This window comes from Eubalaena glacialis, chromosome 10 (genome assembly GCF_028564815.1).
Source record: "Eubalaena glacialis isolate mEubGla1 chromosome 10, mEubGla1.1.hap2.+ XY, whole genome shotgun sequence".
NCBI lineage: Eukaryota > Metazoa > Chordata > Mammalia > Artiodactyla > Balaenidae > Eubalaena > Eubalaena glacialis.
The window spans coordinates 79,100,354-79,117,975 of NC_083725.1; the positions used below are offsets into that span (position 1 = coordinate 79,100,354).

Consider the following 17,622-nt stretch of genomic DNA (forward strand, 5'->3'; position numbering starts at 1 on the left):
GAGAAGACTCTTGAATTTAAGAATTTGTCAGAAAAGCAAAGGTAGTGTTATAATTCACTCTGTTCTAAAGTTTGGATGATAAATTATTGTCATGTGCTGAATTCTAGGTCTAACTTCAGGTATTTTTTCTGAATAACAAATAACATTCAAAATGCTTTGACGCTTATTTTTCCTACAGGATATTATCTAAATCATTCCTTCAAGATGAATCCTTTAAACCAAGTATTCAGGCGCCCCAATATTAAGTTGTATTCCAACAACTTATTGCTTCATTATTGGAAGGGTGTCAGACATACAGTACCTGCATTATTGCTCGATCTTGCACTCAGGTTGACAGGTCAGAAACCGTGGTAAGAAGAATAGCAGTAAATACACTATGTATTGGTAAGGTGGTGGAAGCTTGCTGGAGAGACAAAAAGTCGCTAGCATGAGCTTTACCTTTAGAATTACTAACCTGATTAATCACAATCACAGTCAGGATGCTAGGACATTTCTTAGAAATTAAGGATATTTGGGGAGACTAACTGTGGATCTCATCTTATTGGGCCATTGATCCTCCAGATTCCCATAATATAGGAAATGTCCAGCGTCAAGGTTGTCATTGTTATTATAAGCTGAAATTGAGCCCTTCTCTCCCCATTAAAAATTTGGAGGTGAGTTTTATAGGAGATTAAGGGTTAAATGTTTTGCTTTAAGTGGATTGTGCAGTTTTATATGAAAAAACCTAGGATGCTTCTAGAAAATTAACTGCTTGAGCTATCTCAGCTTCCTATTCAGCTTATAATATGGTAATTACCGTTTCTGACTAATTTTTCAGGTTGAGAATTTAAAACAAAAGTTAACAAATGGAAAACTTTCTATTATAGTTGTTATGGCCTTTCTTTCTTTTCTTTTTTATTGAAACCCCACAAACTTAAATAAAGTAATCCTACTGTCTTTACCACAATTATAGTGAAATGTACTATAAAAATATTTATTTTTTTAACTACATTGGCATTATAGTGGAGCCTTTGATTAGAGAGTTCAGGATTTGAGTATTTATGTGTAAAGAAGATGCTGATTCCAGAACTTCCATCAACTCAAAAAAATAAAAGTGAGGTATCTTCCAGTTATAGTGTATCAGGATCTGAGTTACATGTAGGGAATTTTCTGTGGATTCAGTTGTCCATTATGTTTCTAACCCTGTATGTTAAATATTGAAATACAAGAGAGGTGTTGAATTGAACAACTTTAGAATAGGTAAAGAAATACTCAGTGGAAAGAAGATCCAATATATATTAAAACTATCTTCAAGTTTTCCTAGAATGATCTGCAAAGTGCAGTATTTGTCATTGGCAACATTCTTTCGTGGCTAAAAAGCAGATGTAAATTTGTGAGTGATGGCAGTGATGCCGTCTTGATATTAATAAAGTTGTTGCAAATTAGAGCAGAACAATCAAAACTAGGTCAAAAAAGTAAAATAAGTTAAATACATCACAGTGCCTTACACAGAAAGTGGGGCTTAGTAAACTTAAAAAATGAATGAAGAGCCAAAGTTTATTAAATAATTTATAGTAGATGTTGCTACATAACAAATCATCTCAAACTTAGTGGCTTAAAACAGCAGTAGTCATTTTATTTCTTTCAGGATCTGGAATTCAGGAAGGAATCCACTGGGCAACTTTGTCTTAGAGGTCTTTCATGTGATTGTGGTCAGATGGAGCTGAAAGGGGGGCGTGCAGTGGAACAGCTGGTATCACTGTCTCTTCATATTGTGTCAGGATCTCTTCATAGAGTCTTTTTGCAAGGACCAGTGGTAACCTTAGGGGAATTGGACTACGTACATGGCAACTGAAGGCTTCAAGGAAAAGTGCTTCAGCAGGCAAGGTGGAAGCTATGTGCATTTTCTGACCTACCTAAGGAAATCATGCAGCACTACTTCCACCTCATTCTTTTAGTCACAGGCGAGTCACAGATCCTCCAAGACTGAAGAAGAAGGGATATAGAGAATAGTCAAGATCATCTTGTAAATGAACGGGTGAGATGAAAGGTATTGTTGCAGCCATTTTTGGAAAGTGCAGTCTGCTATAGTCAGGCCTCTGATGCAAACAATTCATATTCCTCCCACATGGAAAATACTCTTGCCTTTTCCCCCCAAAACGTCTCTGACATCAGCTTGAAGCCAGTGTGGTCAGCGAAATCTGGTAAATTGTGGATGAAGCTCTTTAGGAGTGTTTTTTCAGGTATAGTTCCTCAAGTATTAATCTGAAAACCTGTGAACTAAAGTGACAGGTTACCTGCTGCCCGTCCACCCAACATAATAATAGTGAGACAAGCATAGGAAATACTTTAGACAGTCTTGTTCGAAAGAGAGGAAAAGAGAGGCACGCAGCAATCACTGGTCCATAACAGTTCTGCATTCCAGCAGGGTCCCGTTTGATGGTTTCTTAGTTAGGGCTCATTCGCACTCTCTGGTTGTTTTCTGAGGCTTTTGGCTCTCCCCTCTGAGTCATCCTTCTTTTCCCATAAAAAATGGCCTGTGTTTGCAACTGAGTAGCCTTCGTACCCTACTTCCTGCCTGTAAAAAGTTGGGAATCTTCAGGGCAGGGATTGGCAAACTTTCTGTAAAGGGCCATATAGTAAATATTTTAGTCTTTGTGAGCCATATGGATTCTGTTGTAACTACTTAACTCTGCTGTTAAATGTAGCTTCCACCTTGTAACTACTCAATTCTTCAGCCTTAGGCAATATGTAAATGAATAAGCATGACTGTGTTCCAATCAGACTTTATTTACAAAACAGATGGATTTGGCCCCTAAGCTCTGGTTTGCTGGCCCTTGATCCAGAGGCCTCTTTTCATTTGGTACTGTCTCTGTCCTTTTAAGAGTAAACTCATAGGATTCCTTTTAAAACTGTGTGGGTTTCCCATGTATCTATTTTAAAACAATCCACTCCATTAGATGAAAGTCCACATATCTTTTTGAGACATACCCTTCTCTATCTTGGGTTCCTTATGAGGTTGCTGTGGGATAGCACCCTTGGATCTTAGATCCTTAGACTCTTACATCCTGCCTCTTAAACAATAGTGCTTATGTAAGACATGTCTTTAACATCTAGAGTGAAACTTTTGTTTGTCTGAAAGGTTCTATGAAGTATACTACCTTAAATCTTTCTGAGGTCCTAACAAAGAATCTTATATTTACATTCTGGATTTGATCTATCCCCAGAAGATGTTTCTTAAAGAATTCCTGGCTGGAATTTTACATTCCTTCCAAATTGCACCCAAACAGATAGTTCATTTTTTAAGATCATCTTTGTCCTCTTTGAGGAAATCTTAGCTAGATCATCGAGTTTATTAGATACATTTTCTATTTTCCATGTGACCACAGGTGACAGTTTTGTTCTTTTAACTTCCAACATTATTTTCCTCACTTACCTTGAAACTCTCACCAACAGTTTCCTTAGAGCCCTTTTATTTTTTCCACTAACATTCTTGGTCCTTCCAGGTTTTACCAGTGGTTTCAAGGGCCTTCCAGTTTCTGTCTGCCCCCTAATCCTAAAGTCAGTACTGCATGTTTCAGATTTTTATTATAGCAGTCCCTCACTCCCAGTGCTGATATCTGTTCCCATTATTTGTGCTGCATAGCAAATCTTTCAAATTTAGTGTCTTTCTTTTCTTAAAAAATTGAGATCTAATTGACATCAAACTTAGTATCTTAAAACAGTAATCATTTCATTTATTGCTCATGATTTCTGTGGGTCAGAAATTCTAGAAGCCTTTGTTGGGGTGGTTTTTTCTCAGGATCTTTCAAGTGGTTGCAGTCATAGGGGCTGGAGCAGGTACACTGTAGGAGTGGTAAAGGAGAGAAAGGGTACAGAGCAGCTGGGTGGCCAGGCATCTTTCTCTCTTCATATAGTCTCAGAGCCTCTCAATGTGGTCTCTACACATGGACTAATTTGGGCTTCCTCACAGCCTGGCAGCCTCAGGGAGAGTTGGACAGCATACATGACCTCTGAAGGCTTCAAGGGTGAGTATTCCAGTGAGCAAGGCAGAAAGCTACATCACTTTTTCTTACCTCCCCACGGAAGTCACATAGTGTCACTTCCACCTCATTCTATTTGTATAAGTTACGTTCACCTCTTAATGGGGCGATAATTAAGGTGAACATGTAAGATGGGAGATAATATTTGCAGCCACCTTTGGAAATTAAAATTTGCTACAAATAGGAAACATCAAATAAAGAATCTTCTTACCTGAGGTTTGTCCTGTACAAGGCTTCCTAAGTATCAAAGCAGGAATGCTTTGGGAGCCTATACTGTAAAAGCAACAAGAGACATAAAGGTTTTTTATTTAGGCAATATTATAAATGTTAAATATAAATATATTACATTTATATTTATATATAATATAAATTACATATTTACAAATATAAATATGTAATTTATATTATTTAATTTGTTCAGATATTTACTGAGCAAGGTACTGGCCTCTATACCTTATATTGGGGCCTTAATATAATGCCTACTTCTGCATTAAACTAATGTCAGTCATGTCATTCGTGGTGTCCAGTTTACTCATTTACATTATTCTGAGTACCAGCTAGATAAAAATCTGACTTACTATATATCTTGACATAATTTAAAAAGTATACACATCATATGGATTCCTGGTTAATAGTCACTGGGGACTAGGATGCATGATATTACCACATGTAGAAGCAGTATAAATTATTTACTCTAGCTCTTGAAATGTAGTAGATATTTCATCACTCTTAAAATGGTATTTAAAAAAAATGTTTCCATTGTCTTGTTTTTTTTTTGATTATTTAGCTTAACTTTCTCCAGCTTAACTTCTCTGAATCTGATATTTTTTATCTTTGTGATTCTCAGTAGAGGACAATTTTGCCTCCCTCAAGGGACATTGGACAATTTTTGGAGATGTTTTTAGTTACCACAACTGGGGGATGGGTGCTACTATCATCTAGTGGGTAGAGACCAGGGATGCTGCCGAGCATCTTACAGTGCACAGGACAGCCCCCTACCACAAATAATTATCTGCCCTAAAATGTCTATAGTGCTGAGGTTGAGAAACCCTGGACTAGATGACCATTAAGATCTTGCCCTCCTCTAAAAGATTGTGATTATTTTTTACAGGTTGCTGTAATAAAGAATAAATACTCAGAACATACATGGCAGTGTAGTCCCAGGCATCTGCTCTTACAGCATGTTTAACCAAAGATTGATGGTGCAAAGTTTTAAGTTTCTTTTTATCCCCCATAGTATTCAATCCAGAGTTTTATTGCTTGATAAGTATTCTGTGAACTTCACACATATATGACCTTTCAAATTTCCTTCTCCCCCTCCAATTTTTTATTGTAATTATGGCTGAATCAGTGATTGGTTTTAGGGTAATTCTGTCACTTGAATGAATCTGAAAATAAGACTAGGTGAGAACTGTCAGTGAAAAAGGAGTTAGGAAGAAAAACTTTTTAGTAAGATGTATGTTGGAAAATCACATTAACCAAATATGTGTATATGTGTGATTCAAGTGTACTATACTGGCTGTGATAGTGGGTATTAATTACAAATCTGTTAAATCTTTTTGTTGTTTTTTTAGAAAAAAATTGCCCAATCTCTTTTCTAAAAGCAGCATGTCTTGTTTTTTTCCCCTTCAAGTGCTTTCTATCTATTTGAACTATTCCTGTCCAAATTTAGCCTTTGATGCTCAATAATTCTTTTTGTGTTTAATGGAGGTTTTATTTCAGAATTGCTTCCTTGCATGAAGTACAGTTTTTCTTAACATAGTCCATGTTGCCTCATTTTCTTTCAGTATTCTGGATTTAGGGTTTCTTTCTAAATGTATTGAATATGTCATCAGAATTTCTTAGCTAATGTTACTGTTTTGATTTCCCCCCCATTTCTAATGTTCCAATTTTCTCCTATTTCCCCCGTTTCTGAAGCCCCTAATTTTGGGACTTCTAAACTGCATATAATGCTAATCCTTACTGTGGGACTATAAATAGAATTCTTTTTAAGCATTACTTCACACGTAATTTTTCTGTTTACCAGAGGTTAGGAATTTTTGGTGTGTGTTTTGTTTCAAAAAGTTCTTTCTTCCGTTTCTCTACTTAGCATAGGTAATTATTATTGTATAGATGTTGCTTTTCTGGTTAGTGTTATGATATCAATGACTTATAGTGAGCCATGATATATAAAATGACAAATTTAAAGATTAAAGCCCTTCACCCTTCTAAAAAGAAACAAAAAAAGTATCGAACTCCCTTATTTCCATAAGGATGGATACTGGGGACTTGGGAAGGTGAGTGAATCTCTTGAATATCTATTTCAGAAAGCTGTCAACATGAGTCATTGATTTCATGGCACGTCCAGACAATCACGGTACCCGTTAGTGTTCAAGAGAAAGTTATTTAAAATATATAGAGAGAGTTGACTAAATGGCAAATGAATATTTCTGTATACTTTGCTTCCATGATGCTGAAGAGTTGAGATTATAATGGAACAGTATGTTATGAATTCACAGATAATCTTAGTAAAATGCAGCTGAACTAAAATGTGGCTTAAGGAACAAAAAGGAAAGGAATACTAATTGAATCCATTTATTTGCTTAGTATTGTATGTAGAAAATTTGACCTTGAAGTATTGCATTTTCTTTGAAAATTAATTTCATATATCAGCAGAACTCTCTTTAGGCAGTATTAAATTCATTTACTGCTGCTTAAATTCAATTACTGCTGCTTAAACTTACTGCTGCTGTATTAAATTCATTTTGGATTTATAAAATGTTCTTCTAAGATGCAGAAATATTCTTATTTCCTGGTGGTTTGGTACACTTATTGAATTACGTGTTACAATTTTATTGTTAATGTCTCAAAATAGAAACTGGTACCCTGGGTGGTGATGAGATTTTTCCCTATCTATGCAAATTATGAATCTCAATTTTTCTTGTAATACAGGATGATGAAGACAATAACTCGTCTTCACAAAGCTATGGTGTTTCTTGAATATTTCACAAGTAATTCTTGGGTTTGGAATACTGACAATGTCAATATGTTAATGAATCAACTAAACCCGGAAGATAAAAAGGCAAGTATTTTCTGTTTTATATTAGAAAACAAGTAGCATACTAATTAGAGTATGCTAATTAGCAACCCGAGAAATAATTGAGTATTTTCCCCAACCATTATACAATAAGAAAGTTGATCTATTTATAGTCTCCCATTAAAGCTTCAGTCATAATTGGTGGTGATAAAGTTGCTTTATCCTAGAATTTATAATGTAAGTATGAGAGTAGCAGAGGTATTTTCAAAGCATGATTGACATGTTGATTCTCTTTTTCTCTTTAATGTCAGATTCAAAGAGAATTTTGACTTCTTTATGCATTTTCCCCCCACTCTGTTTTCTTTAAGTTTTAAGGAAAACCTTCTCTCAGAAATTGTTTTTGTATACTCTTTTACTTTTTGCCATTCCACATTTTGCTCTTTGTTAATTTGAAACTAAAACTCTGTATTTTCTTTTTAAGGTTACCTTAGATATTTGAACATATGCATACTTAACAAAGTCTAAATTGAGCAATTTCTATAGCCTCTTCCTTAATGATATTTAGGACCATAAAATGTTTTAGCTCTGATTACCATCCTCATTAACTTACATGGTTATATGTTACTTTAGTTCTCTACTTAAACCTCATAATTAGAAATTATTTTGTTCAGTTTTACTTAGATTTAACTATATATTTACTAGTGTCTTTGCTATCAGATCTTCTCTTTAGGGTCATTTTTTTTCTGCTTGAAATATATCCAGAATACAAGAATATGATTGAGTAGTAGGTATGTTGGTAGTGAATTCTCAGTTTGTGATTATGTTACATGATTTCAGCACATTAAAGACAACTTTCTTTTTATATTTGTCTTATTTTCTTGGTGTTGAAAAACCAGTCTAATTTGCGGCTGCTTTACAGTATCCTTTCTTAATTTAGCAAGGTCTAATATAATGTTGATACTTCTACCTTTTCTTGGATAATGCAAAGGGTAACACCTATCTGCTATGTTGTTTTTTAATTCTATATTTATGTTATGTGCCTCACAATCATTCCTATTATAGTCTAGTCAGTTAGTATTCATATAGATTTACTGGCATAATTGTCCTTTTACTGCTCTTATTTCTTCCTCCATCCTCCATCCTCCTCTAATGATTCCAGACTTCAATCTGGAAGCATTTTCATTCTGCCTAAAGAGTACCCATTAGTATACTTCCTCTAGTGTGTGTCTTCTATTGATGTCAGCTTGTATCAGTTTTTATTCTTCTGGGAATATTTTTATTTTTCAAAGATATTTATACTGGTATAGAATTCTATGTTAGCAGCTTTCTTTGAGCACTTGGAAGACATCTTCTCATAGTCTTTGGGCTTCCATTGCTTCTTTTCAGACGTCAGTTGGTCAGACTAATGTTTCTTTGGAGGTAATCCACAGTGCCTTCTCTGGTTTTTAAAAAAATTTTTTCTTTGACTTTCAGCAGTTTTACTCTGATATGCGTAGATATGTGTGTGTATATGTGGTATATGTGTGTTTTGAATCTTTGGCTTGGTGTCTCACCATTTTTGGAAAATTTCCAGCCATTGTCTTTTCAGATACTGCTTCTGTTCTATGCTTTTTCACTCTTCCTATGGGAATCCAGTTGCACATATGTATGACCTTCTCATAATATCTCATATCTTAAGTCAAGTCTCCATTTCAATGCACTGGTACTTTAATGATTTATTTATGGTAGCTTTTTTATTTTTGGTCTAGAACTTGCTATTTTCAGAAATGATGGTAAATTAAATTGTGAATAATCTGTTACACCAAAAAAATTACCTGATTGTGTGTGGAGGAGCACTGAGCAGTGTATAGCCCTCTTATTTTGTCATGAAATAGCATTTTTGTAAGGCTTTCTTTTCCAGATTTATCTACCCTTTTCATCAGATGGCCTACTTACAGTTATCTAAACTCCTAAGCCAGCTTTCGTAACATATTCTATCTCTTGATGTCAATGCTATTTCTCTAGGAAAATTAATCTGTGTGGTATGCAGGATGTTCAAAAAGAAGAGATAGTATAGACAGAAGGAAACTGGAAATAGGTGTATTGATACATGTATAAAAGGAATACTTAGGTCTATTTGGACAATGGGATTTTGTCGGTTTATTTATTTTTAATGGTGCAGGCTTCTTTCTTCTTCATGTACTCCTCTTTAAAAGCTGACATGAGTTTTCAGATTATCTTCTCAAATGTTTCTTTGTTTAATGGACGATATGAAATAGGAATAAGAACTTTTTTGTGCATAACAGTAACATTTAAAAAACTAATACAGTAAATGTTTTGTAATCATGTCATGTGGAATTAGCCTTTAGAAAAAGTGTGAATTTTTGACTGGTTGTGAAAAAAATTATCTAAGAAAGTAACCAATAATTTTTTTGTTTATGTAGACTTTTAATATTGATGTACGACAGTTACATTGGGCAGAATATATAGAGAACTACTGTATGGGAACTAAGAAATATGTATTGAATGAAGAAATGTCTGGCCTCCCTGCAGCTAGAAAACATCTGAACAAGTACGTTTTATATGGGTTTGATTTCATCTTGTCTTCCTTATGAAATATTACAATTTTTTCTAAGCTGATAAATTGAGATACTGCTAATAATATATTGTATCAATATTTAAGAAAAGTGGTTGCCTTTGGGCTGTAACTATGGTAGTATTAATTTAGCCTATGATTGTTGAACCTTACTATTTTCATCAGCTTATACTGTCCATTAGTAATAAAGTCAGGTGGAATTTAGTTTTAAATATCACTTTTATCTTCCCTTATTGCTAGTGAAGAAGTAAAGATATTAGGAGAAAATAAAAATATATTTTAAACTGGAGGTAATGTAAAGTTTCTTTTACCCTATTTAAATACATCTTTAGAAGAGGAAAAGAGGTATAATAATACATTATTCACTATAGAACTTTTTTCCTTGTTTATAAAATAGTTGTAATTATTCCCTTAGTCTCTTGTAAAAGTAATACATACTAATTGTTAAAAAAAAAAACTCAGAAAATAGAAAAGGAAAAATTACTATTAATCCATTATTCAGAGATGCAGTTAGTTTTAAAAGTAATCTCTTTTATTCATAGTAATTTTTTAATACAAGTTTTATAACAGTTTTCAAAAGTTTCACATTATTATTCTTGTGCTTTCAACTCTTTGAGAATTTATAGGGCAGCTAGTTGTATAGATGAGGAAACGCAGACTTAGGAAAGCTGTGTTTGACAAGGTCATATTGTATTAAGTGGCAGGGCAAACTAGAATACTGATCTTTGACTCCTAATTCAAAGCTCTTTTGTCTACACCCGTTGTTCGTGTGTTGTACGGTTAACCCTTGAACAACATGGGTTTGAACTGCGTGGGTCCATTTATTGATACATGTAGATTTTTTTCTATAAATACATACTATATTACTACACAATGTGAAGTTGGTTCAATTCACTGATGCAGAAACACGGGTAAGAAGGGCTGACTGTGAAGTTATACTTGGATTGTTGGAGGGTCAATGCCCTAACCCCCACGTTGTTCAAGGATCAGCTGTAGTCCTATATCTTTAACTGCCTGTTGAAGTTAATGGAATTTATGTAACAGTATTGCATATCTAAAGGATTTATATTCCTTTCTAACACCATTAAAAAACATCAAAAATGTTTTGAAACATGAGCAAGATAATGTGCATGTTGCTCTTTGAGAATAGGAGGGTCTTCCTATATAGAGCAAGTGCCATGTTTCATTCACGAATGAGGACTTGTCCAGTTGGCTTTTGATCCTGGGACTGAAGGAGTAAATTCACTTGTCTGACAACTTGTAAGCAGCTAAAGATGTCCAAAAAATGTTTATTTTGTCTGTAGGATGATGTATATGATGAATCTACCTTTTTAGATTAGATAGGAAGCTCCGAAGTGCAAGAGATATGTCTATTTTACCTACTAATGTACTTGCTGACTAGCACAGTATAGGGCATACAGAAGGATGCTAAATAATACTTGTTAAATAAATAAATTTGCATCCCAAATGTACTGTTATAAAAAAACTTTGTGTTATTCATTGTTAATAGAGGTAATGCATTGTTTGATGGACTCTTGTCCAGAATGTGCACAGTCAGGTTTGTTTGATGTTTGCTAACTTTCTAATTTAAGGACTTCTAGTTAGTTTGCTTTTTTTTTTTTAATAGATTTATTTATTTACTTTTGGCTGCGTTGGTTCTTAGTTGCTGCGAGCGGGCTTCCTCTAGTTGGGGAGAGCGGGGGCTACTCTTCATTGCGGTGCGCAGGCTTCTCATTGCAGTGGCTTCTCCTGCTGCGGAGCACTGGCTCTAGGCACACGGGCTTCAGTAGTTGTGGCACACAGGCTCAGTAGTTGTGGCTCACGGGCTCTAGAGCGCAGGCTCAGTAGTTGTGGCACATGGGCTTAGTTGCTCTGCGGCATGTGGGATCTTCCCGGACCAGGGCTCGAACCCATGTCCCCTGCATTGGCAGGTGGATTCTTAACCACTGTACCACCAGGGAAGTCCCTTCTAGTTAGTTTTTAAATAAGTTGCAGCTTAGTATGGATTTGAACTTTGATTAGATTAAAACTGAGCATGAATTATCTGCTGTCCAACAATATTCTATTCTAGAAAATAGTATCCAGTACATTTCTTGATTTGCTTTTCAGGTTGAGGAACATACGTTACGGTTTCAATACTATCCTCGTGATCCTGATTTGGCGCATTTTTATCGCAAGATCACAAATGGCAAGAAACATCTGGTACTTTGTGGTTAGTCTGTGTTACAAGTTTCTGTCTTACTTCCGAGCATCCAGCACTATGAGATACTGAAGACAAGAATTTAGCATTAGAACATCTGTGCATATGGTGGTCTAAATGCACAAAATGTAAAATGTACTTAAGTCATTTCACCTTTTGTCAAGACATTAAACCATCTTAACTCAGAGTGTGGAGTAAATTATGGTACATTTTATGTAACATTTTAACGTATGCTCATAAAAACCTAGTGAACACACTGTGGTATGCCAACTCAAATCTATAATAGCCACCAAAACCATGACTTAACATTTTGTTCCCTGGGGAAAAGGGGTTGGGTGAGGGTAGGAGTGGGGAAATAGGAACACTGACCAGTATAACTGTGCAATTCTGGAACATATTAATTAAAATATGCCTTAACATACAGTGATTTTCTAATTATAATATTTAGTGCAGTGGAAAGCATTTATTTGGACAGGAATGCTAGCTAAGTGGTAGATATTTGATTCTTTAGTGTTTGATTTTTTTCATCAGTTCAAGTGGGTTTTAGTTTTGTTAAAATTACAGCCAAACTATTTTCACCTCATCCTGTAAGTTATTGAGTGGTCTCAGACATGAGAGACACGTTCTTTTTTTTCTTTCTCTGATTAGAGGTCTGATGCATATCATTTTTCTATAAGCAGTCAGTTGCTTTCATAATCAGAAGGCTATATATTATTATAGAGGCCCTACTGGATCTAAATGAGTTTGAGAATCCATGTCAACATATGCTATGTGTTTTTAGAAGGAAAATGAAAATTCAGTAAGACCGTTAGTATCAAAAAGAATAGGAATACATTTTTCTTGACCACATTATGACCAAATGAAAATCAGTTCTGTGACATTTTGTTCATATTTTGAAGCTGGATGATTACTTGAGACTTTGACAAGCAGGTGTGGGTGCAGGGAGGAATTCACCATACTTGTGCTCTCTGCCCTTTATAAATTTTATTAATAGGACTTTAAAAGGTTTATACTGTCTTTCCAATGAAAACTAAAAGTACATTACTATGGAGGAATGCATTTGCAGGTAGTCGTAGCATTAAGAAAATGTTCTCATATGTGTGTAAACACATACTAATTTTTGACCTTGAGAGCTGAATTTCTTCCAGAAAAGCTAAATAATACATAAAATAATGTGTATAAAATTAAAGAACTTTATTTACATACCACATAAAGTAGCAAACTGTTGAATGAGTTTAAAAATATCATTTATTTTTTTCTGCATGTGGTTTTAGCTTTTAGAAAGGAATTCATTATAGAAACAAGTAATAGCAAGAAAATCGATGTATATTTTAATGATACATTATAATTCCCTTTAAATCTTAATAGTAGGTAACTCTCCTTACTGTTATAACACATTTGCTTTAACATATCAGCATAACATGTTCTAATTTAGCTGATCAAGTTGTACTATATTTAAATCATTAACAATGTATCTTGAATATGTTTAATGAAGTCAGTTCACAATAGAAAAAGTTACATAGAACTTTACATCTTAATTTTCTTCATCAATTTAAATGCAATGTATAAGAAGTTTATTTTGTTATTGTGAAAAAACTAAATGTAAAGGAAACCACCTTCTTCCATGCAGGTGTATAATCTTGAAAAGGAAAATGCTTCCATGTTGAAGCCAGATTTTCTGTAGTAAACCTTTTAAAACATTATTTTAAAAGAAATATGTATATAAATATAAATACATATGTATTCTTTGCAATGATACTAAAGTCTCTGGTCTAGGACCATACCTTGTGTAAGGTGTGAGAGACCATGGCAGTGTCTAAAAATGGAATAAATGATGATGCCTTTGATTTGAAGTGGCCCACAAAGTTAACTATAGATGTCCTATACATTGAGTACTCCATCTCTCCAAATACATTTCCATAATGTGTTGAAAACATGCTAACATTTGTATGATTTTTACACATCTGCTGCATATACTTAGAATCAGATGAATTGCCTTTGTGTCTTGCAAAAGAATCAGGTACAACTTCAGCAGGCGTGTGAAGTACATGGAAGGTATATGTCTCTGAACTCTGTCATTGTTCCTGTAATCTAACTTAAAGAAATGATAACTGGGAGGGTGCTGAGGCCACTGCATTAATTTTGTGTGTTTAGAATTCTTTTGTCAAAAGAAAGCTAATGAATAAATTAATATGTCATTCTGGAACTTAAAAGTTCTAAAATTAGTTTAAAAAGTATATAGGTTGTTAATCCTCACCAACTTGACTTTAAGCTTAACTCAAACAAAGATTTTGGAAATCATTTGTATTTATGTCATTTGCTAGACATGGTTTTTAGTTCTTTCTGATTGTGTTTTACACACAAACTCAGATTTTAACAGGGTAGCCTGTTAAATAAATCTAATATTTCATTTAACTCATTTGATAAAGCTGTTTTTTAAACATTGGGCTTTTTTCCCCTATTCACCCTTGATTCTTATAATTCTGGCATATGCATTTGTCAGTCGTGAAGTCATTATAACTATATTTAAACTTGACTTGGCAACATTAATATGTTCAAAAACTCAACACAGAGAAGCATGGCAATACAGTCTTTGACTTAAGGGTGGTATAAAATAAATATTTTCTGAATCTGCGTAATAAAGCTTGGAAGCAGGGAGGAAAAATCTCTCCCTTTTTTGTGCTTGTCTGTAGGAACTGTTTCAGGGTTTTTTGCTTTTTGTTTTAAATGTAAATCGATAGTCTTTTATAAGAAATAAATAGAAGCATTATTGGGTGCCTTTGTTTGTAAACCAAAAAGTAATAAATGAATCCCTATATTTCCATTATAGTATTTATTGTATTTTTACAATAATTGTCCTGAAAATTACTCACGAGGTAATGTGGTTAGGATTACAGGAAACAGTTCTCATTTATACTTCTTACCTTTTTAAAGGTGTACTCATTACTTTTTATATCCTAATTTTATTGAATTCTAAGTCTCTTACACAGCATTTTAGGGGAAGCATATAGGCAGGATGAATACTTTTTGTTAAAGTATTATTTTTATTTATTAGCTGGAATGAGGTGGTTTTTCTAAAAACAGTGCCAGGGTGTCATTAGGCTCCAGCTCCTCTCCTCCACATTGAATGATATTATATTAATTTATAAATACATTTGTTGTAATTTGTCTATTGAGTAAGTATAAGGAATCATTCATTAGTAATAGAGGGTAACCAAAAAAGGAGAGAGCTGATATCAGGCTGGGGTACAGGTGAATATAAATGTCCTTCCTAGCCAAGCTCTTCTAGGCTGACTCCAAGCTGTGACTTGAAAATATTAGCACTGACTTGCTCTATTTTGAGAAAAACTCCCTAATCTTTTGCATGAGAAGCTAGAGAAAGGAAGGTATACTACATAACTTGATATAGAAATGAGTTAATTAAATTTACAGTCTCTGTGATAAAAGAAATATGAAATATTTTCTTATTGAATTAGTATTTTTATCTTGAGACATTTTCAAGTCATAGAATGAATGAATGCCTTTTTTTTTTTATTATGGTACTCTCTTAGCGTACATCTCTGCTACCCTTAAGATTCCTAAACAAATCATCTTTGTCATTTGAGCATATTTGTTAAATTATTCCTTTGATTTTTCTTTATTAAAGAAAAATTTGAGTAACATTAAGTTTGACGTGCTCCTTTGCAAGTTGATTGCTATAAAAATACATTTATATAGAAAAATGTAAAGTGATAAATATGAGTTTAATATCTTTATGGTGGGCAAATAAGGCTATAATTGTCATTTTCTTTCTTTTCTTTCTCCCTTTCTTTCCCTCCCTCCCTTCCTTTGTCACAGATCACATACAATACCTATACTTTTATACAAGATGAAGAGAGGAAGGGACTTCCCTGGCAGTCCAGTGGTTAAGACTCCGCACTTCCAATGCAGGGATGCAGGGGGTGTGGGTTCGATCCCTGGTCAGGGAACTAAGATCCCACATGCTGCGTGGTGCGGCCAAGAAATTTTAAAAAAAGATGAAGAGAGGCGGTGGAGATTTTTCTGAATTCATTAAAATATATAAGCATACCTCATTATTCTCTTCAAAATATTTACTTTGAGATTCTCTCCTAGACATTTGACTTTGTTTTTTTATGGGGTTGAATTAGGTGTCCTCCAAAGATGCTTTGGAGGCAGAATTCCTTTATTTTCTGCTGTTATACAGAAAACCTAATTCTCTTTCTCTTTCTCTTTCTTTCTCTCTCACATATATCTGTGGAAAGCTTATCTTCAGTTTTTGAGAGCAAAGTGTAACTAGAAAGTGTTAGGTTGAAACACGTAAAAATGCTAAGACTTGATGGTCTTTGAACTACAAAGATAATCTCATATGACTCTACCTAGTATTAGAGCTGCTTTTTTTGTTTTATTTTTTAACAAACACACCTGAACCTAAACATACAGATGAATGGATTTTTTTTTAAAATAGTCATCCCAGGAGAATATATATTTATTTCATCAGTACTTAATTTTTTGACATATAATACCTACTTCTCTGCTTTATGTTACATCTTTCACAGGTTTGTCATTTTTCCGAACTGGGTTGTTGATTTCTGGTTGTTGAGAGGAAAACCAGCTCGCACCTTTTACACTGTAGAAATAACATTAGTGAACACTTGTTGAGCACTCACTATGTGCCAGGCACTACTCTAAGCATTTTACATGTATTAACCCATTTGTGCCTTACAGCAACCCTTTGAGAAGGGCACCTCTGTTACCCATGTTTTATAGGTGTGGTAACGAAGGTGTGTAACATTAGTAATTTATCCATGTTACACTGCTAGTGGCAGAGCCAAGGTTTGAACTCAGGTAAGTCCAGCTCAAAAGCCTGCTACACTTGTCCATCACGCTATACTGTCTTTCACTATAGGAACACGTGCTTCTGGACCATTTAGGGAGGTTCTCTTATATGCTGTTGGGTTAGGCACTATGTTTTATATATTGCAATTAGCTGTTTATCTGTCTGTATCACTCAACACACTCTAAACTTGTCAGTGGTTCAGATCGGAGTATGACACACTACCTACCCTTTAGGGTTGTATGACTTAACATAGGTAAGTAAACATAGTTTTAATATAACATATAAAGAAAAGAACAAAATACTAAAAGCACAAAGGAGTGATTAGTGCTTAGTGTTTCAGGGAAGAGCTCATACAGACATACAATATTTGAATTGTGGTTTTAAGTCTGATTGGAAGAATGGTGGGAAAGGGAAGCGTTCCAGGTACAGAGAAGGGCATGTGTAAAGGGAAGTGTGGGGAGCCATGAGGAAATATTTTGGTGCCAAAGGGGAGGATGACTAAGGGAAGATGAGGCTGGGGAGGCAATTGGGGGCCAACCGAGGGCCTTTATATGCTCAGAATTCACTATGGAATGTGGAATGGCTGTGGTCAAAAACACTCAGAATGTCCTCCTAGCCAAAGCACACCAATTTCTATTAAATATGAATAGATTTTGGACTTCAGTGAACTGACCTATTACACTTATTTCCTGAATGAAATCAACTTAAGAGAAAAAATTCTACTTAAATAGTGACACTAAGTATTTTTGAGAATACAAGCCACACCAATGTTTAAACAGCTAGTCTCTCTGTTTTTCAGTTTTCTGTGATTCTCAAAGTATGATCCCAGACCAGAAGCATCAGCATTTGCATCACCTGGGAACTCAATAGAAATGCAAGTTTCAGATCCCACCCAGACTTACTGAATCAGAAACTGGGTGGGGCGCAGCAGCCTGTTCTGACATGGCCTCCAAGTGATTGTTACGCACACTA

At 34.6% G+C, this 17,622-nt stretch overlaps 1 protein-coding gene across 2 annotated transcripts in view; it reads left to right on the forward strand.

Annotated features, from left to right (window-relative positions):
• The window catches only part of FAR1 (fatty acyl-CoA reductase 1), a 73,304-nt gene extending 58,109 nt beyond the window's left edge, over positions 1-15,195 (forward strand). The window contains exons 9-12 of one of the 2 annotated variants that reach the window (XM_061201478.1): positions 179-350; positions 6,954-7,083; positions 9,462-9,589; positions 11,723-15,195. In XM_061201478.1, coding sequence (XP_061057461.1) covers positions 179-350; positions 6,954-7,083; positions 9,462-9,589; positions 11,723-11,885 — 593 coding nt within the window. In that variant the 3' untranslated portion in view covers positions 11,886-15,195. The remainder of the gene's footprint in view (positions 1-178; positions 351-6,953; positions 7,084-9,461; positions 9,590-11,722) is intronic. The other variant, XM_061201479.1, reaches the window with a different exon arrangement.
• The last annotated feature ends 2,427 nt before the right edge of the window (positions 15,196-17,622 follow it).